Genomic DNA, 23,205 nt, shown 5'->3' with positions numbered 1-23,205 from the left:
ATGATGAAACTAAGCCTCATACGCACGTCAGATGATTGTTTGCCAAATCGAGCACAACCGTTCATTTTAGCAGCGGAGTCATAAAATCTGATATGTGTAGCAGTCCCCTGACGTCCTTGTAGCTATGACATTATGGATTGATGAACAACTAATTGGGGACAATCCCTATGGAGGAGAACACAACGGGGTGCCGCTCACTCGTCCTCCCCCCTCCCCCCTTCTTAGGACAGAATAGCATTGTGTGTACAGCATTCATTTATTTGCTGCAGGAAACAATCACGAAAGAACGTCTCCAGCAACAATCATCCGCTGTCTGTACAAGGCTTAAAGAGGAAGTAAACTCAAAACTACCCAAAACACAATAAAATACACTTACCTTCAATGCCACAGAATAGTTGATCCATCTGGAGACCATCGGGTCCCACGTCGTCCCGGTATCCATCTTCGGGCCGGCCATCTTCTCCTCTTCTTACGGGTTCTTTTTTCTACGTCACCTGATGCAGACGCTAGATCGGGTGACGGTGCAAAAAAACTGTCGATCTCACTGCACATGTGTAAGAACAGCCATTTTTTCCCCTTTTGACGAAAGGGCTCCATGCTCAGGCATGCGCAGAAGGAGCACCCAAGAGCCTCCTTGGATGCGTGACGTAGGTATACTGGGGAGCTCTGCCTAGGCAATCGAAAATTAGGAGGGAGGTGCTGAAAAAAAAGGGTGTGGCACTTCAAAAAAACATACAAACATAATTTTTACCTTACACAAAAGGGTTGTCTATGTGAAAATTCTGAGTATAGGTACACTTTAAGTCTGGCCACACATGGGTCACCATCCAGTTCCATCAAGAATTCAATTTTTTTTTATTTCACGGAATCTACTGTAAAGCAATACCTGATTTCTGAACCAGACTGTCCAAAAACAACCAAACTTGGGAGTGGAATCAACCATGCATCAATTTTGGTGTTTGGAACAACTGAATAATTTTGGATTATCAGTGAATATTTATATGGTATAATAGAGAAGAGCAAGTTTTTGTAGGCATTCATAATAACAAAAATCAGAAATAAATTAATTTCTCATCATTTCCACCTGAAACCAACAGATGTCTACTAGGCTGTAACCTCAGCTATAAATAAAGATCCGGTGCTAATTGAGATGAACACTGAACCCATGTTTCACATTTTCACACAGGATTCTTAATCATAGCAATGGTCATTGAATAATAGTTTGGGAACCCGACGCGTTTCGCCAACTGGCTTCCTCAGGATTATTGAGACCAAGGTTGGTAATGGAATGACCAATGGGTTGCTGATCAATGAGTAAGTGATGATTGCTATTGATTCTCTAGCTGGCAAATTATTACGAGAAATAGTAGCTTCCAGTATGGCTGTGCCTAGATCCAAAGTAGTGTTAGTACTAGAATGGATATCTCCTCAATTTTCATCTTACCATTTTAGAGAATTCATTTGAAGGATTGAATATACAATTTTCCAGGGCCTGATATGCAAGAAGCCTGGAGACCTATAGATGAGTAGTGATGAACATATTCGATTAGTGCTATAGAAGTAATTAGGAATCACAAGAGGGTTCAAGCAGGGAACTTTTTTCCGTTGGTGTTAAGTGGAAGAGAGCAGGGTGCCGGCAGCCAGCCAAAAAACGTTTCTATCCAACAAGTCAATCAAATTGAAAACAGATTGAGCTAAAGTCAAATTGTGTACTGATATGCCTCTGTTATTTCTTTATCCTTTTTACGCTCCAAATCATAACTTGTATGTCTAGATATGCTGTTTTTATTTTCACATTTAGTACATATGTACACAGGGCAGGCTTACTTATCACATATACAAGTTGTGATTCATGGTGAGTGTCACAGCCCCACATAGGGCTCTATTTATAAAGCTGGGAATAGAACATTCCCTCAACATTGCCTCATGGGCATCTTCCAGGTCCATGTGTTTCCATGGCAGTAATTGATTCCCAACTGGGAATGTCAGATTTTCTGTTTTATAAATAGAGCTCATAGTGTTTATGGGTAAATCATATATATTATTACATTACGAAAGTTTCTGGTGGCTTCGACTAGAATTGATAGTACAATAAGGATTACTTTTGAACTTTCAGAGTGCTGAGCAGTCCCTATAATTTCATGTCCATGCAAATAAAGATTTGCAAGCCAAAATATAAAAGTGTTTAAAAATAACAGGTTACCTTTAAAAAAATCTTTAAAAATCCTTACACAATGTCCCTGATTTATTAAAGCTCTCCAAAGCTGGAGAGGATACACTTTCATCAATGAAGCTGGGTGATCCAGCAAACCTGGAATGGATCTCCTCTAGGATTCAAAACATTTGCTAACAAATAGCATATTACTTTGAAGAAATTCATTCAAGGCTTGCTGGATCACCCAGCTTCACTGATAAACGTCTATCCTCTCCAGCCTTGGAGAGCTTTAAAAAATCAGGCCCAATATGTGTTATGTAGTTACATAAAACAAGAATCAGAAATACATTCTTTTATTCTGTTTGCTCTGTACTGATAAGACATAAATGATGATTGCTTTATGTTGATTTCATATCACCATTCATCTCTAAAAAGCATGGAAGCCAGTGGGTGGCAGTGTACATACATGAAATGATGGTGTAATGCACCATATGTGTAGATGATAAAATAGTGCCATTTACGACTAGTAGACATTGTATAAGTCACAATGGGGTTGCAGTTTTCATTCTGTATTTGCCAGGGAAATATAAACATATATATATATACATTGGGATACTAAAACGTCCATGGGGATGTAAGAGAAATGTGTAATCGGTGGCCTACTGTAACCCCAACTGGTGATTGATGCATGGGCTGTTGGAGCCAATATTACTAATAGGAATGAATAAGGTCATTAGGTGGGTATTTTATCCCAGTTAAGGTGACAATCTATTACTGTGGATCTGCTGAAAAATCTTATCCTTTCTTTGGTACGTGGTGAATTACTGACCTGGAAAAATATAGGCATAGGCACTTTGCAAAGCCAATGTCTATACCTAATATTAATATCAAACTGTGTGGTGTAAGGGAGATTTTGACATTATCAGCAACAATCCACAGCATACACCATCTCTTTCTTTGTGTCCCCCATCATTCTTCTTTCCGTCACCTATTTTTTTATTTTCTATTTTTTCAGTATGCAGTATTTTCTATTTTTATTTTTCTATTTCTGTATGTATTCCTTTTTTATTGTCCTCTTTTTTGTATTCCCCCCATTGTGTTTCACACCAATCTTAGATATTTAGTAAGTTTGAAAAAATACAGTCCTCAACCGCTGGGGAAACAAACTTTCTACAAACAATTTCCAGATAAAACCTATGGACATAGTTGATCCAGAGGAAAGGAAAAAAACACTTATAAGTCATGGTTTAATTTGTTCAAACAGTCTCTGTTGTCTATACTCTAAAACATTAATACCCAGTTATATTCTGTGCAAAATTCATTTTCCCTCCTTTCTCCTTTATGCCATCTCACTTTTAGCCTGATTTAATAAAGCTCCCGAAGGTTGGAGAGGATACGCTTTTATCAGTGAATATAGGAGATCCAAAAAATCTGGAATGGATCTGGTCCAGGTTTGAAAACATTTGCTAACAAATAGCAAATGATTTTTTTTAAAAATACATTCCAGGTTTGCTGGATCACACAGCTTTACATTCTCTACCACTGGAGGGCTTAAAGTAATTTGTTGTAAATTCTTGTGAGAGAGGACATTTGTGGTAGAACACTTTTCACCATGGAAATCAGACCTTTAAAACTATTAGACACAAGCAAATATTAGGTAAAAAAAAAGATGCCGGGAAAATTTGGTTACAACATTTCTTACTATATCCTTTTTTTTTAATCAAGCCAGCGAGATTGGGTATAACATTTACTCCTCTAAACCTCCTATTAACCTTTTTCAAAGCAAACCTAGCATACGATAACATTAAATAAAAGCAAATGTTTCAAATGGAGATAGAGGCAACTAAATATATATTCAGGTATATTCATAGCCCATACTATGCACATTTGCCTATATACAATATTTGGAACAATCCTCAATCACCTAGCTAGCTAGATATTCATCTTTAGAGTACACATAGAAAGACTAAAATTTTATTTTTTCCATTTGCTTTATATTTCAGTGGCATTTTGGCAACCTAACAAGCCTTTAATGTAAACACACAGTAGATGACTCTAAAATGTTAGAAATTGACCAAAAACCCCACTTTACTTTGAGTATTTGTTGAGCTCCCAACACACAGAAAATGACCAAAAAATGCACACATTTTTTTCAATGCAGCACATGAAAACATGCAGTAGTATATTACCATGAATTGTAATGTATTGCAATGCATTGCATCGAAGCTGCAATGCTTAAAAAAATGCACCACAAAGTACAAAGTATGTAAGTACACACAATGCACCAAAACACTAAAGTCAATTATGGTCCCACTTACTATTACCTACCTACCTACCTCTATTACCTAGAGATGTGTCCCTTTTTTCTTATTTCTCTTTCCCTTTTATTTTGTTTACTTCCTTGGTTTCAGAAAACACTAGACTATAAGAAAAAATCAATATCTCCTTAGGTAATTCCAGGTGCAAACAAGACACTTATTCAGCTATTTCTGATTATAGAAAGTTTTAGCAAAAGCCAGTGTTTAGAACCATTTTTTTCAGATGACATTTCTGTCTATTTTGCAAAACTTTTGCATTTCTAACTGTAAATCAGACTACAGTAGAGTAAGCACTCACATTGTAGCCAAGTTCTGGCATAGCTAAGGATAAATATTTGGCTTAAAGAGCATTTTTTGTATATTTTGAACGGTTTCTTCTCAGCCATGTTATCAGAAATCAGTAGCACTGGCATAGAAGCAGAAGTCATAACAGTTGCAATGGCAACCCGGCCTGTGCTCCCAGGAGGACTCTTAGGGCCCCTCATTACTGTTGACTGGCAGGATGGGTAGAGATTGACTAGTGAATGGGACCTGGCCATGTAGTGCTAGCCGGGCTTGGGGGTGAAATAGGGTTCTTGGTCCACAGGCCTGAATAATAACACCTAATCACTGTGGGTTTCCATACAGGACCCATTACTTGCCAACCGGTGGACCACAGAGAAAATATTTGTGGTCTCTGGTTGGTGCTCTGGCGGGTGCACCCCTGAGCGGGTTCAGGAGAAGGAACCCGCTGGGGGGACCATGTCCCCTGTACAGACTGCAGGCTCAGGGCGGTGGACAGGTTGTGTCTCTGGAGTGGGCAGGGTCTGGCATCATGATGTCACTAAAGCGGAAGTTTCTTCACATTTGAGTGACACTCGGCTCCCGGTGCAATGTGCGATCCAGAGTCGGTAAATTTAGTGGTCTGCCGGTCCAAAAAGGTTGGCGACCACTGCTTTAGAAGGTGGCCAAAAGTCCTTAAATTCAGTTCAGGGAACCTTAATGCAGGTTTCGTTTGAATAGGTTATTGGGTGCACAAAGGCAGGACTCTAAGAGAAGAAAGGCATACTACAGGAAAATAAAAGTCTTCAATTTGGTCATCTCTAAGTTTACAAGATTCTTTAGAATGTAGCAGCACAGGAGTAGTCATCAGAAATTTTAGCCATTGGTTATCCACATTGTAGCAAGCTGTGGCACTGGGATTCAGGTAAGCAAACCTGGGAAAGGGTAAGTTAAGTTACATTAGGTCAGGGAGTTAGGCAGTAAAAAGACTTTAGAGTTCTATTTATTAAACAGGAAATCAGACATTCCCACAAACATTCCTTTTGGGAATCTGCTAGGTCTATGTGTTTCAGTGGCAGTAATTGATTCCCACCAGAGAATGTTTGAGAAAATGTCAGTTTCCCTGATTTATAACAGAAGAACTTAATGTGAAATCACACTTATCTTTTACTTTATAGGCCCAGTTGAAAGAGAAAGGGTTAGTTTCCAGATCAGGTTAACTGTATGGTTTGGAAGAATGTTAAGTTGCTGCTCCCCTCTCCTCCAATAAAGACCATATACGGGTAACATTTTCAGTTTTAGATAGAGTAGTAGTAATACATAAATTTGTTTTAGGATGAATAACCCTCTCTAATTGTCTTGGTCACTAATGTTACCAGGGGAGCTTTAGTAAATCATGTAAAATGTTACAGGTGTCGCCAGAACAAGAGGTGACAGTAAAATTATCATTGAGGACACCTGTTTCAATAATAACTGGCTGAGAAATTATTAAAACAGAATATGGATACCAAGTAATTATAATATACACATATATATATATAAATATATATATAGTCATAAAAGGCAATCTTCAATAAAATATATATTGCCTTTTGTGTGTGTATCTAAACATAAAAGCTTTGCCCAGTCATTTTGCTACAAATGAACAAATGAATAAGTTGTAGCATACATGTTACATATTCCGGCACAGTTTAGCTCTAAGTACTCCACTTTACATTATTACCATGAAAGATTGACCCCACATAATGTTCTGCTTTTATCTAAATGTATTGTATTAGATAGAGCTTTACAGTGCGCTGATTGAAGTGAATTATTACGGTAGTCTTTTCCATAATTTTTTTTAAACACACAACTCCCCAGTGACACAGTCAAAGTGGAAATTAAGCATTATACTAATCAATGACCAATGAATATCTATTTTGGACTTGTATGCTATTATCTCCTAAAACGTAATACAGTTCTGTTTCCATCGGTAATGCTGAGTACTGGACGTTATGGTAAATGTAATGATGTCAGTAAAGTCGTCTCATTGCCATTTATAGAGCTTGCTTACGCTGGCTAATGAGGCTGAAGTCATGCACATTATGTTCTCTAAGGGTCTCCTGCAGCTGGATATAGCAACAAAACTTACTGTATGTAACTTTAGGGAAACAATACTACCTTTATTTGTGCTGCATCCAGCATTATTTAGTGCCACTTTGTGCTACTCGAAGGGATTTTAAACAGGCCCTGACTTTTTACAGAAAGCAAATTAAAAAAGTATGACATTGAACTGCAACAGGAAATTTATTGGTCAACACTTCAGTATTAGAGAATTCATACGTTACTCACATTACAACTCAAAAATTAGATTTTAACCTTTCAGGGTAGCTACACTGTTGTAAATCATACATTGGATTACGTGAAACTTTTGTTTCTGTGTTGTTTTTGTAAAAGGTCAAAGTGACTTAAAAAATAAATAAATAAATAAATAAAGATAATTATTCCACTGAAAAAGTATAATACAGTTAAAGGATATTTCTGCTTAAAGAGGTTACATAATTATATTTTTTATTGATTTTTAAAAAAAAAACTTTTTTGGGGAGGTCCCCCCCCCTTCCATCTTCACAACTGTGGTTGTAAAGACTGAAGAGGAAACCCACAGCCCCCTTGCATCAAAGTGTCAGCAAGGGGCTTTCCTCAACAGTGAAAAAAAAAACATTGCATGTGTGGTGAGATCGACATGTCATTTATAACACTTGGAAGAGGACAGGTCTGTGTCTGTGCCAGTCTAATGTCTGTGCAGTGCAAGATCAGGTTTTGTGAGGAAGAACCCAGGAAAAAGAACATGGCGGCAGTGGATGAAATGGCAAGCCCTGGAAAGAGGAGAGAAAGGTTTTTACAAGTAAAAATGGTGATTTTTTTTTTTCTTTAGTGAAAGAAATGAATTTTTCTTTTTACAGCAAAGTAAAATGCTGTAAAAAGCAGTAGCTTCTATTTAAAAGAAATTAGTGGAACATGCTTCATCTGCAGTAAAGCACTTAATGGGCCAGATTTAATAAAGCACTCTAAGGCTGGAGAGGATACACTTTCATAATTGAAGCTGGGTGATCCAGCAAGCCTGGAATAGATTTCTTCAAAGTCATTTAATATTGGTTAGCAAATGTTTTTATTCCTGAACCAGATCCATTCCAGGTTTGCTGGATAACCCTGCTTAATTGATGAAAGTGTATTTTCTCAAACCTTGGAGAGCTTAAATAAATCAGACCCAATAGATCAAAACAATTGCAACACGGGTTGGTTTACAATAGATCAATAAATGCAATTCAAGGCCAAAAAAATATGATCCCCAAGTTAAACAGTGGATGTGCTTCTAGTCTGGTGGTTGTAACAAGCACTAGGCATTAGGAGTGCACTGCTGTTAACCTTGGCTAACAGTTGAAAGCCAATGTTGAAAAACTGATTTGACTGAATTTGTTCCCAGTGCCATTCTCCTTTCGCTAACTAGCCAATCACTGAAGACATAAAAGGCATCCTCAGTGACTGCATGCAGATCAAGGGAGGGCAGACACGGGGGAGAGGGGTAGAGTTAGAAGCAACAATAGAAAAAGGAAGGTTAGACTTGCTGGGGCTGTCGCTGAGGATTTGTTACTGGGGGTCTGTCAATGAGGCTTTCCCTGAGGTCTGTCATTGAGATCTGTCACTGAGGGCTCTATAATTAGGGAATCTGTCCCCGAGGGGGTCTGTTGCTATAGTGCATGGGCATGGGAGTGTAAGGAATGGATTATAGAAGGTGCTGCTCTTGTTTCTGGGGCCTTTGTCATTGGCGGGTCACCAAAGCTCTGTCCCCAGGGGAAAATTGCCTTTCTTCCCTACATTATTTTTTTTTTAGTTTTTTTTAATGCTAAAAGAAGAACAGGGGTCACCCTTTTGTATTCTCATCTTAGGTGCCAGAGAACCTTGTTATGGCACTTTAGAAAGTATTTATATTCTTTAGTTTTACCACCTATGTCAGGAAAATGTTTGAAAAAGACAATTAAGAGGGGACTGCTTGTGTAGATTTCCACTAAAATTTTTTCTTGGACCTTCTCTTAGTATAAAACAATATTATGGTAAAGTTTAGAGAATGCTGGACTTCAAACAGTGTGGAGCTTATTACAAAGGATCATATAATTGAAAATCTGGATAGCAGTGACCAAAACATGATTTAATTTAATTTAAGATGTAAATGAGAAGGACAAACCAGAAAAATCAAAATAAATCCCTAACAATAAAAAATTATGACAGATCCTTTATTACAGAATAGACAGGTGAGGTTCCTTCTGCAATTAAATAACCTTACCTGCATAATAGGAATTTTTTTTTATTACATTCATCTATCCTCATTACAAAGTGGGTGCCTCCATCTTTATACGGTTTTCTTTTGGATTTTGGCTTCTTTTGCAGAAGGGGCATCACCCCTCCAATGCTAATGAGGGAATATTGTCATTAAAGAACTGTAATGGTAATGTTTCAAGTTGATTGTACACAAACTCACTGCAAAATATATTCCCATGGGCAATTAGTTTAAAAGGCTAAAACTAAAAAAACATGTGGCCCATAGCAAGGGTATTCCAAAACTCATAAATGATCACTTTAATTATTTACAAAGAATATAACAAAAATGGAATACCTTCTTCAGCTCTGTGTACACAAAGGAAAATGTAATGTAAGTAAAAAAAGTATTACTACAGTCTTACATGAACCACAATAGCTCACAATTTATATGGTGAACCAACAATTAGGTAAAATTAAAGTGAATTAAGGACCACGACCAGATGGCTCACGCCTATATGTCATCCAAGAGTTGAGCTCTGTGATGTCAACGCCATTGGTTTCCAGGGTTTGGAGATTCTTTAATCACATCTTCATCCATCCTCTTTTTTCATGTGGCTACGTCCCCTGATCCTGCACTGCGAAGGTGCAAGATCAGGTAACATAGCCTGTTGTAATTGGGAAAAAAGAATGCCAATCTCACAGTGCATGTGTGAAATCGGGCTTGCAAAAATGGAGCAGCCAGAAGCCTGGAATACGTGATGTAGGTACCCAGGAGGCCCTGTGCCGTGGCAATAAAGACAGAAGGGGTGGAGCTTCACCCCCATTTTTTTTAATAAAAGGTCCCTAATTAAAAAAAAAAAAAAAAAAAAAAAAAGAATTTTTACTTTACATAAAAGGATTACCCACCCTGTTATGTAAAGTAAAAAGTTGGTGATAGATCTGTTTTACCAACCATGCCCCTCTCATCTTGTGTATTCTGCTAGTCTGGTATTTCAGAAAAATGTATCTTTACTATATACATCATTATAGAGCGCTACAAAACACTGCACTGGCACTATGCATTTGATAAATATTAGAAATACATTAAGAGATTAGGTTGATCCGTTCTGAATGCCCTCTTGAAAACCACTTAAAATATTTAATCTAAAAGAATGAATGTGTTGCATTCTTTAAATTTAATAGCTGCATCAGTTTGATTTATTTTAGGCCTTTTTTCCCCTTTTCTCTTCACCCAGTACTCCTTCAAATATTCAGTTCTAGGGTTGCCACATTTACTTGACTGTATCTATGGATGGAACCATTGCTGTCTATCAGCATCTCCATTACATGGAAGATGGGCTAATTAGTAATGTACAAAAGGAAGATATCACTATTTTGCTTTCAGTTCAGCGTACAAAAAGTTGAAATGACAATGCATTTTTGGCAAGAATAACAGATAATTATTGCTACCACATCTAAAGGTAGGGGAGCTGCAATATATTACATTTTTGTTTTTGTGTTTAGATATCCTAACATACCATTGACATTTACACCTAAGACATCGCACAACTCTTTGGACACAGCAGCAGGCAGATTGAAATTACACTGTTTATTTAAAGAATAAACTAAAAAATATACACTTCAGAATGCATTTGAAATCAGCCAGTTATAAAATAAATAGGAAAAAAGAACATGGCTTAGAACATAAAATAAGTTATACATTACATGTTGTACAGGCTATATGCAATAAGTTAATAAAAACTCAGTCTAACACTGCTACAATCCATGCTTTCCTTCATTCTATAGTATGCCTTTGTGCAGGTCACATTATCCATTCACGTATGCTGTGTTACATTTGCTTTGTACAATGCCTTCATGAGCATGCATTATGTTAACACAAATCAGGATATGCTAATCCTTCAAATTGTATTATGGTAATGCTTGCGACTCTAGGCAGAGAAACTGGTCTATATGAAAACCCTGAGGAATGTGTAATTGTGTACATCATGGTTCTGGTTAAGTGCAATTCAGTATATGCAGAGCTTAAATATACTTAAGGTCATTCTTGGTAACACTTAAAAATTTAAATACAAAATGCTAACATTCCTGTATGCAAATTCTTGCTACAAAATGTATATATTTATCTGCTATATATACTGTATATTTATATATTTGCTAGTGTTGAAAACAAGAGAATTTAATCCTGTTCGCTGGCTTGCCTGCTTGTTTTAATTGGCTGTTACCCTTGTACTTCTTTAGAGGTAAAGTTTTATAAGTCATCAGCATCTAAGGGTTAACTTGTGCATAGGCTGTAATGACTTTTTTTAGCGCCTACCACTGTAGAACAAGTAGTGGACAATAAAAAGCAGCATCATTTTGAGAAGCTACATGCTTGAAATTTCATGGCCATGCTCAAAAATTGCTTGAACAAACTGCTTGAAAATGCGATCCATGTAAGTTTGCTGTCTTGGCCAAATGCCCTCCAGGAATCCGATGTGGCCTCCATAAGCAGTAAGCACCAGAGCAACATTTGGATTTTGTTTGGCACTTTCCACTGGTATTGCTAAAGTAAAGAAAATAAATGTAAATGTTAAGCTAGTAAGGTACATAGTGCATATGCTGCCATCAATTCTATAAAGGGTTGGTAAGCATCCTGTTTCAACCCCCAGGCATTAAAACAAGGATGACCCCTAAACCCCTTGCAGAAGAGCCTTCACACTATTGATATGGCTTTTCACAAAATTATGTCATTCTTTTGTGGGAATTTGTGTTGATTCTACCATCAGAGATCGGGTACTGGCATTGGATGAGTACCCCTAACTCACAACCAATATTTAATTATATCCCTAAGGTGATCAGTAGGGTTGAGGTTAGGACTGTACAAGTTCCTCCACACCAAAGAATGGGGTATAAAGGTTGTTACCAAGGATTCACCCAAAGTAATAAATCACAAGTACAAAATTGATTAAAATATTTTCCTATTGAATCCAGTGTGAAAAATGTGTAAACCTTTGGTAAAGGTATTATTACGTGGCCTTAGTAGCAGCCATCACTAAAATGTCGGAACTATATAATTTAAAGGGTTGTCAACATATTTTGGTGTATGTTAATACAAAAACTGAATAACTGCCTCCATAATGTAATGGGAGAAATACTGTGGCTCAATGTAGCCCAATATGGCAGTCTGGCAACCAGCACTTTCGGAAGGATAGTTCAGAATGATAGGTTGCAATTTCCATGTTTCTTTCATAATAAATTTTCTTACATGCAATTTTAGATGCATATGTACATAATCTTTTTCACATTCTAGTGCTAGTCTACTGCCTAGGCATTTAGTCAGGATTATTGCTTAGGACTTCCAGTAATGATCACGCGACCTCAAGCTAAAAACGCTATTTATGTAAACAGCAATATAAAGTAGTATTTTCTTCAGAAAAGGTAAATATTTCAGTGCTTCTATTATACTTAATTTTTTCCCATATGAAAAAAACCTGTTAACTCCTGTATATTATCATTTTAATAAAGGCCCAGTATAATGCATATAACACACATTTTACAAGTATTTACTTCTACTTCACGGTATATATAGGTGTGTTGTACAGCAGGAAACCATATAAGAAGGAATAGGACTTTGGGGGCTGGGTTAAATCCCAGTCACTAATTACATTCTAGCTTCTGGTCTCTGGAAAGGATACAGTAATTAAGAGAAGCCATTCTCCTGGCCCACTTTGGACACCAAAAAACACTGATTTTACGTGATCTATTTATTATATTATGTATAAATTATATCTTCATGATATAAAATATACGTATTTTGCACACACACGTGTGTACTGAACACATACTCACCATGACCAGGAGAGAATACATCATCCACAGCATTCAGACACAATACTGGTATCTCGATTGATTTCACCCTGTGGCAAGGACTGGCATCCTTGTAATAGTGATCATTTGTCGGGTAACCAAACATCACTGAGGTAAACCTTGTGTCAAACTCCCTAATTGACTTAGCCTGCAGACAGAACATAGAAAGTAGGGAATGTACAATGAATAACATTCTCACACATCAATAAATCAGGAAGATGGTAACCAACACTAATAAGGGAAACAGTGGTTACCTTAAACAAATACATTTGTGTGAATAAAGTTGAATACCAAAATGTTTTCTCTAATTTTGGTTGGTATATTGAAGTATTGGAATTTTTAATTTCTGTGCCTACTGGAGTGATGTATTTTAATTTTGACTTATTGATTTGTTAGTGACATTTAATGTTTAGGAATATTTGCAAAAAGAGTGGTACTGGCTCTAAAAGTATAACACAAATAGCAAAACCATTAAAAGCATCCATGCATCTTGTAGCCAGTGTGTAGTATTCTCATATAATATTTATATCTGTGACTATTTTAAATATTATAAACAATAAATCAATCAAACAGCATCAAGTGTGATGTAACCCACAGATTGCTGTTATCTGATTAGTTCTGATTGGTTGTGCTATCTATTAATTAAGCCCACTACTATTTATACAGCATTTGATTTTGTTTTACGGAGTATGTTTTCCTAAATACTGCCTATTGAAGACTGGGACTTGATACATATTGTGGTATTGAGATCCTAGATATCACCAGCAGTGTCTCTGTAAGGGATTTAAATGACAGATGCAATAATATAAGTTGATCTGCACTGTAGCACAGCATGGCATGCTGCAGAGAAAATTCACTGCGAGGATCTGTAACGAGTTTACTGAGAGGATTTGCTAGGCAGGCATGCGGGAGTCTTGCTTCAGGTAAACATCTTCATTTCATGTCAGCCATAATACATAAAACTAAGAAATACAACTCTACTCAGTTCACAAATAAAAAAATGTACCTTCATGATGTGATCAATGTCAAATTGTTTTTCCAGTACATGGCGATGCCTGCAATACAAAACATGTTTTTCATTGTAAATCAAGCACAGATATATAAATAGGCATGGTGTCTAGAGATCTAGTGTGGCAAGCCCCCCAACTACCGTTCTGTCCCATCATTAATCAGAAATGTTTTATAATAGTCCACCTGGAAAGTACAAACCATTTTCTGCAGCAGTGCCAGGACATACAATCCTTCAGGCTTTCTGGCTATTATGACAAATAAATAGGAAGAAAAATATATAGCCTAGGATGTGAAGACATGACTATATGAGTACCACCGCTGTACAGAAAAAGCAACATTCCCACCCCAGTGACATCTGGACTGGTATGTTGCAATATATTCACTTTTTTTCTTGAGTTTAGGTATCATTTAGACCCAAAAGGCTGCTCACAGCTTGATTTCCAGACCACGCTTTAAACTCTTATGCCTCTTATATGCAAATAATTGTATGAATATTTTCTCAACAGAAATATAAGGATTGTTTTTAGGGATGGTAGCAAGGCCCTTTATGATAATGCCACATGTAACACACTTAGCTAATCAGACATTTTATCCTCATTTGTATGGAAGTAGTTCTAAAGAAGAGGCAAAAAACTAAAAATACAATTAAAAATTTTATGTTTACTGACCAAAAAATTGTAATTTTTTTGTACATGATATACATTGCCCACACTGCATAGCCAGGCAGCTGACATATGCATTTTCTGAGCTAAACTGTTCACCTTCCTAGTTTAGCAATTCAGCTTTCGGTGTCCTTTCTTCCCTTATAGCATCACTATCACCCATCACTAGGCCATAACTTAGTATTATTAGCTCTGTTACAAGTAGCAAAATTATCTCATTGGCTACTAAAGTGTATGTATCACAATAATGGCTGGCTGGAATTATAAATTCTTTGGCAGGTATAACAGTAAACAGATATGTAATCCCACTGTGCATATTGCTGTTTCTACAAAGATGTCCTTTTAAACACATACTCGGGTAACACAAAAGCTGTTATTAGATAGATTCATTTCTGCTTTGTGTACACAAATAATAGTTTTAGTTGGCCTTTTGTTTCATAAAGACCACTGAAGAGTTTTCTCAGATGACAGAGACTAAAAAAGAACCAGCCAAAGCTCACCTCATAATGGATGCTTGTAGGCACGTAGTTAAATAGTAATTGAAAAGGATCCAGTTAATCGTTTTTTCCAGTATAATTGCAGATTCAAAGACTTCCCAACCAGCAGAGAATACAGCGGCTCCCTGGAGTGGGGTCTGACGACCAGCTTTACCTAGGTAATTCAGTAGCAGCATTCTACAAATAGGAAAGAAACCTTCTGATTAAAGTGTTGTGACACCTTACCATACATTTAATAAGGAGTTTACCCCTGTCTGTAACCAAGGAAGGGGTACAAATTTAAGTAAGACAGAATGAGTTCAGCCAGACTACTGCATAGGTCCTAAATTATGAATTAACTCATTCATTAATTATGAATTGAATTAACCTCACACAATACTGAGTTGGTTATGGTGAGTAGATTTTCACAATTACTTTTGATCTATGAAAGAGGTGCAGAGGTGCTGCTACCAATCTGCCCCTCAGGAACTGGTGCTGATGTCCACTGTACCCCTTGCCCAACTTGTATTCAGATAAATCCTGAAAGACTCCTACTGCTTACTACTCTTAAAAATGCTAGCCATCTGTCTTTAGCTATAATATTTTCTGGGTCTCCTAAAAGAAACTCCAGTCTGCATACTTGTTCCAAGTCAGTGACATGTTTCTCATCTAAAGCACTAGATACCTCAAAAATGTTAACATGCTTGATCTACAGTTCTCCATTCAAGTAACACCCTATATGAAATAGGTCTAATACAAAGTATGTAGCAAAAAGCAATAAAGTATAAATATATAAATATATTGGTAATGATTACATGTCACAAATGTATTTATTACAGCCAACTAAAAATGTATTTAAAAACAAATTTAGCAAATAAGTGTAATCAACTTAATAGGTCATACCAGAAACACTGTCATGGTGACAAATTCAGAAATTAGCTTTGATCTACCTTTATCTGAGTCCTGTGTGATCCATTGAACACAGAATCTAGATTCTATATGTGTTCTGGGTGGGTTATTTCCTAAATCCTTCTCTCTGTAACTCAGTTTTTCTATTTTTAGCCTGGTATGAGAATGTGTTTTCTACACCACAAACAGGAAAGTCCCTATATCACTACGTTACAGAAAAAAAAAAAACAATTCAGGTATTTTAGGTATTATTTTCACTAGAGTGTTTATAAAAGATGATTTTTCCATTGGTGTTCTTACTCCTAAACACATGCTTATTAATTGTGGCAGAGGCTGCACCTCACTGACTAAATTCTTTAATGTTCACATATAATCATTGCTATGTCCTGATATATTCATTTGTGGTGTGAGCACACATATTACTAAGCACTGGGGATTAGACTTGCTATGGGAATCTTTATTTGCTAATAGAGACCTGTGTACAACTCATCTTTAATTTTTATTTGGCCCTGAGAGTATGAAGCACAGGGACTACACAAAGGCAAGTTTACTACTAAAGAAGACACTCTCAAGGGCAGGTTCTTGTGTAATTTAAAGGCTCTCTGATGTGACTCAAGACTTTCCTTCTATTCTAGTTGGGAACTAAAATGGATGCAAGCTCTGTAAACTGTAAATGCAATGGAACAATAACTCAACTACATTATACACCATTGGGCATCACTTATGTACAGTGCACATACCAAGCAAAACTAAACTTATTTTAAAAACAACCAGGTCCCTAATTGCAGTAGGGACAGGTCATGTCCTTTCACTAATAAATTACCCTTACCTGTGTAAATGCATTTTTTAAATGCACTCACTTGTCCCTGTTCTATCACCGCCATCTTCTTCTATTCTGGGTTGTTGATCTTTAGCCATCTTGATAGGACAGGCCAGGATGATGTAACGCCCGTGCATGTGCATTGGAGTTCAATCAGTCCTGGAAGCCTCAAGCAAACCCTGGCATCCTGCATGTGCAGCTCAGTGTACGCATGCACAGGTAAGTGTAAGGATATATTAAGGAGCACATGTGTGGGAGTTACAGCATCCCTACCTTAGCTAAATAAAAGGTTAAAGACTTCAAACTCAGAAGATTGAAGTACCATTGAGAGATGCAGTGTCATCGCAATGCCGGATGGATCACTGTTAGGTAACTTGGTCATAATGTGCAAATATGCTATGTATACATGTACATTTATGCAAACAGAACCTGGAGGCACAAGGTTTACTTTTGCTTTAAACATGCACATAGTCCAGGGTATCTGTTTTAAAGAGACAGCCCGGGTTTATTAGCAGCAAAAAAGGATTGGGCTATGTGAAATGGGTTTGTTAGAGCCTTGTAAAGCTGGAAAGGTTGCTTCATATCCTGATTTTCCCTACGCCATATTAAAAGGTATGTAAATATATTATTCTAGGATAGGTAAAAGGTAATTACATCTCTGAGGATTTACGGTATTCTGAGTTTTTAAATGCTTACCCTCCCATGGAAACCCCAGCTGCCATCAGTGGAGCATCAGGGTACATTGTGTGCACATGGTAAATGACTGTCTCCAAATCCTCAGTGTTAGCAGCACAATATGTCCTTGGTGTCTGTGGGAAGAAGACAAATCAATATGAGATAGTCTATTATATCGTGTAGAATACCGAAGTTCATGCTATAGCTGATGTTAAGAACTGTCATGCTGATAAAGACAAAGGGAGGACAATTTTAGCACACAGGAAAAGGTCTTTAGGTCCAAAAAGCCACAGAAACCATTGAGGATTGTTAAACAGGATGTGCAACTGTGTTTTGTCATTTATCTTCACACACAGAGAAGTAGGAGGAATATAACACATAGAGGTAGATGTAGGCAATGAGCCATATGCATTAATCGTAATTAAAAGCATCCCGGCTTAGTTTAGGTACACATCCCCCAAGTTATGGATCTCTTTTTTTCAAAATAAATTTTTATACAGTAAACCCCCTACTCAAACATGGTATGTTAAAGCTTTTCAATTTTATGTAATCTCTACTACATGAATAACAAATGTTGTCAATCCTGCATGCACCGAAGGATACCTGCTTCCAACAGAAATTGAACAAATTGGTTTAGACAAGGTACAGGGGTTATCCTTTACCCCATGAGATTTAATGGTATACAATCCAAATGTAAATTAGATTATTCAATACACTGAATAAAACATACCTTGCATTGAGTGCATGTTAATATATGAATTAGGCATAATACTCTGGGACTGAGCAGTGATCATGTAAAAAGTGTGAACCCTTGGGATGGGATCACGAGATACCCTATCATTCTGCCAGAAGAGGAGTTTAGGAAACCATCAGGCAGGTAAGTAAAGGATATCATCTGTCCCCTTCTTCTATAAAAGTAGAACTTCCACTAGAGCTGTAATAATTGGTGTAATTTATATCTGTTCTGCTTTAAGTCCTAACTCCTAAATGCAGAATTCAGTAAGCCAAGATCTGATAACTATATGTACTTAAAAAAATAATAGCCTTCATTATTGTAAATGTAATCTTTTTTTTAATTTCAAATTTCTCTTGATATCATCTAATATTTTCAGTGTGTGCATGCAAAGTTGTTGAGTACAAAGACAGTGACGGAGGATAAGACAAACAACAATAATGGCAGAGGTGCTCTACAATGGTTACATTTATTTATATTGTTTAAATCTTTTATGGGCTTTCATTAGGGTTAAGTTTAAAAACAAGGAGAATATTCAAAAGAATATATATAGCCTATTACTTATATATTCGTATATTTTTAACGCCGTACATATATTATCACTGCTTTACTCACTTTTGCTGTGCAAGTCATTTGCAAAGGAAGTCTAAATTTAATGAGGAATTAACACCTTGGAAAACACTGAGCTGAGAGGCCATGCTTAACATACCAAGATATTTAAAGCTGATTATACCATATCTCCAAATACTGTGGATTTATTTATTAAACACTCTGGAGTTCTGTTAATAAAGATTTGGTACCACTCATTACAAAAGTGCTTTGTTGTTAACTCTAAAGCAACAAAGAACAAATTGTTTTTATTGAACTTTCTGAAGTGATCGGAAAAGCACTGGGTGGATTTAAGACTTCCAGCAACAGTTTTTCAAGACTGGAGAAGATAGAATATCATGGACAAACCTAGAATGGATTTTAAAAATATTTTGCTATTTTTTGGCAAACGTTTTCAATCCTAGACCAGATCTATTTCAGGTTTGATTCAATTGCACTTGAACAAGCATTTTCAACAACCAACTATTCATGTGACTATGCCATGGCTTTCTATGTACAACAGAAAGAAACAGCAGAAGATAACCAGAATGTTAAAATATTGTTTCTCCAACCAAACCTAACACAACACCCTATGAGTTGCATAAGTGTGCATTTCATGGTTCTGAAAAAAAGACACTGGTTTCCATTATCTAGGTTGGGTTCACTTAGCCAGATATTTTACTTCTGATCTATTTCTGATCCAAAAATAAATCAGATCTGTGTATTAATCACTGAATATAAGTTGGGTTCACTTTGTAATACACTCTGTGAATTAATCACTGAATATAAGTTAAATCTTTTTCCAGCTGATCGCAACTGATTTTCCTATCCTCGTATGGAGGATAGATCAGACATGCTTGTAAATATCAAAAGTACACATGTTGTGTTATTCATACAAATGATCAATAACATCCAACCAACATTGTGATCACTTTTCTATTCAAGGAAGTTGGTCAAGCAGTGTCTGGGGCAGCCTATCTTGAACTTTTTACCTCTGAGTATCAATTAATATACTTTAGGAGTGTTGGGGAACCCCTACTTTATTAAATTAATTAAAAGAAAAAATAGTGGTCAGAAGGGACCCTTTACAGACCGATAAAAAGGTCCTTGGTTTCATGCCGCTGGCTCTGCCCAGTGGCGTTGGCGTTGTAACTATGCAGGCATCATCTTATGGGATGTCAGTCAGCCACATCTCAAGGAACATCTGGCAACTTCTGGAGGAATCCTGGGGTTCCATGGAACCCTGGTTGAGAATGGAAGGGTTAGGGATTCCAGACAAAACTGCCAGAAGATCAGCCTATGTATACCAGCCTTTACAATGAGTTTTAAGATTCATGTGTTTTGTTTTGATGCACTTAAGCCAGGTGAATGACAATCCCCTTATGTGTACGGCTTTATTTTCATAGTACTAGTCCTTCTTCTCTCACAACTACTACTGAACTTTTGGGCAATTATGGGTTAAATAAATTATAACACTGCTATCCCTGCAAATATATCAAGTATGCAAAACATTTCAGTTAGGCCATCTGAGACGATAACCACTAACAAGTGTTTGTTGCCAGCTTCTTTTTAAATCTGCTCAATGAAAAAGAATTTAGACTTGGTTCTGTCTGAATACTAATAAATACTGTGAATGGGCTACAGTGAGCAGATAATAAAGGGTCTGCACATTTCACAACCAATGAACGTAACTGGACTACTAACAAATCTAAGCACAGATTTCCAAGGTCCAATGGATTACAGAAATGAAGTGTAAAATCTGAGGGTTCACATAACATGAGACCAGCAGAATACCAGAGAAAAATATTGAAGATTTATTTCTTGTTTCTATTATAACAAGAAATTCTGTGTAATAAATACAGCAACCACATTTCCCTACATAGTTACATAGCTATAGTTATTATATTTTCAGGTACACCTGTGCCCAAAATCAAAAGGCAAAGGCAAATTAATTGTCCTCCTACATTCAACCTTTCTCTGATTTTCTGAGCAGCTGAAGGGTAAGTCTATGGGTTTGCCTTTTTCCCCAAACAATTTTACGTGAATGCAATGAATTAATCTCAAATCAGATTATAGGCCAAGCAATTGTGAAGCAACAAATACATGTTACATTTGACTTGCTGTTACATGTGCCCTAATTCTTCACAGCATAAAGGTTGGTGCTGTACCTAGGTACCAGGTAGATCTGTGAACAAAAAAAGCAGGACACATTCTATGTGGATCAGATTGACTTGATAACATTTTAATTACTTAGTAAAGCTTCGAAATTAACCAGTACAGAGAACATAGGAATTATCTCCCTTCTCCACTATATTCATTATTCAGTAACCATACTGATAAAGGTAAGAGAAACCACAGGAAACAGATTATTATGTCTAGTACATTTTCTACTGCAGTAGCAAATTACATCCAATGGAAAGGACACGTATGGGGAGGGGGTTAAAATTGTAAAGTTGTACCTTCCTATATTAGGACACATTTGTCTTTTGCTTGTCTCTTGTGAATAAAGAAATGATAAAGCAGAAGAAATGGGTTTTCAAAGTTTTTTTTGGCAACTTACCAAAAGATCCTCTCCAGAAACACCTCGATTATTGAAAACGACACACCTAAAATAAAAAATGTGTCTCAGTTCATGTACCAGTTAGGAGTAAAATAGCAAGTTCAGACATTCTGTGGATGATTTATTGCAACTTATATGGGGGAAGAGGAGGGGGTCCTTAAATATCTGGTGCTGCGTCCCAATATTATTCAATATGACAGATGATTTATTGCAACCTAAGCAAGTGAAAGAACAAGTCTTGTTCACAGCAATCAGTCAATTTTTAAATTTGTTTCGCAAAGCGAAATAATAAATGAAGTCTAACCTTAGAAAGTATCTAAAGCCCATTTACTGGTTTGTCATGTTTATTGCTGGAAACCACATTGCATCATTTGCACTCCACTTTTGCTATTTTTTCTTGTAGCTTTTATGTATGTATATGCGTATATGTATATATACTTGTTTCCTACTTTATGCCTTATGGTTCTGGTAATATGTTGCTAATGCTCCTGTATGCTGTGTTCTTGTCCATGTTCTTTTTGTTTTGTTTCTTTTGTTATATTTGTAAAAATTTTTTCAATAAAAACTCAGTTTCAAAAAAAAAAGAAAGTATCCAAAGTCCAAACTTTTATTTTTTATTTTTGTGTACAGCGGGGAAAAGCTAAGACCTTTCTCTGTTTTGTCCTGGAGACCATTGTCACTGGAATGGAATAAAGTCGGAAAGCCAAATCTTAAATACATCAACCATGCAAAAGATGGTATGCACTTTCTGTCGTTAGAACTTAAAATGCTGGAGTGGTGTCTGTGGCTAACACCACTAGCCATTCTGATTTGTAAGGATTTTAGGGTAACAATCTGCTTTATACAGACTATGCTAAGCTGGTTTTACTTTCACCTTTCCTGCCCCATATATAGCTTATTACAATTTGTACAGGGACAGTTCCCCAGGTGGTACTAATCTGTGATCCGTACCATGTGTACTTATTTCATATGCTTACTGATGTAATTTGTTTTGTGATGCAATGCCAAGCTGCAGTTTCTAGAGACAGCAAGGTTCTCGTTTGTATTAAAAATAAGTATAGACTTAAGAAAGGGACCTTATTTAGTCTCCAAACAAACATTAGTAAGGTATTCCCTTAAAATGTGGAACATTGCAGTGCACTGTATTTTCTTACAATAGAAGAAAGGTATTCGCACAATGACTTAACTAATGCCATAACTGAACAAGTGAATACAAATATCGTTAAAAGTGGTGGACAGAAAAAAAAATCCATTTTAATGCACAAAATATTTTGTTTATTTGTTTTTCTAAGAAAAAAAACTGTTAATTATTGATCCAGAATGTATCCAATTGCTTTAGGGAATCAGGAATCATCTTTTCCATGTTGGGGTAAATGTATCCATTCTTTTGGGGGGTTATTTGTCTCATTCTGGATCAGGTGAGCATTTAGGGTTTTTAGGATGCAGGTTTTTGTTGTACAAATAATGATAAATGAAAAGAAAGGAGGAGCTGGGGTCAGTTCAGCTCAGCAGTTTAAATATAATAAACGTTAAAGGTTACAAATACATATAATGGACTAATTTGGTCGTGTCAACATATACATAGACTAGAGTGGGTCAAACCCATTCAAACATCATGGGGTCTGGGACTATTACCTATACAGAGTCCCCTAGGGTCATATGACCAGTGTGATATTGTCTCGTTTTCCCGACACATTTCGCCAAAGAGGTTCTTCGCTAGTGAGTTGAGAACTTTAGGGCATATAGGTTAGGGGAAACCTCGTAGAACATGGAGGGAGCTCCACAAAGAGTTTAGGCAATCGTCCTAGTACCACATAAAAATCCTTTTCACGAGAGTATAAAGTGTTGTAAATTAGTGATCCTGCATGGAATGCATTCAAGCCGGTGTTAAGGGT

General features: G+C 36.6%; 1 protein-coding gene across 1 annotated transcript in view; it reads right to left on the bottom strand.

Moving 5' to 3' along the window:
* Window positions 1-10,603: 10,603 nt before the first annotated feature.
* ABHD3 (abhydrolase domain containing 3, phospholipase) overlaps window positions 10,604-23,205 on the bottom strand; it is a 28,197-nt gene continuing 15,595 nt past the window's right edge. The window contains exons 4-9 of the mRNA XM_072411334.1: window positions 21,311-21,356; window positions 17,451-17,563; window positions 15,050-15,223; window positions 13,883-13,931; window positions 12,859-13,024; window positions 10,604-11,572 (exon numbers count right to left, since the gene is read on the bottom strand). Of these exons, the coding sequence (XP_072267435.1) occupies window positions 11,394-11,572; window positions 12,859-13,024; window positions 13,883-13,931; window positions 15,050-15,223; window positions 17,451-17,563; window positions 21,311-21,356 (727 nt within the window). The 3' untranslated portion in view covers window positions 10,604-11,393. The remainder of the gene's footprint in view (window positions 11,573-12,858; window positions 13,025-13,882; window positions 13,932-15,049; window positions 15,224-17,450; window positions 17,564-21,310; window positions 21,357-23,205) is intronic.

Source organism: Pyxicephalus adspersus, chromosome 5 (genome assembly GCF_032062135.1).
Source record: "Pyxicephalus adspersus chromosome 5, UCB_Pads_2.0, whole genome shotgun sequence".
NCBI classification, from domain to species: Eukaryota; Metazoa; Chordata; class Amphibia; order Anura; family Pyxicephalidae; genus Pyxicephalus; species Pyxicephalus adspersus.
Note: the sequence above shows the minus strand (reverse complement) of the source record. Positions and strands in the feature narration are given on the sequence as shown.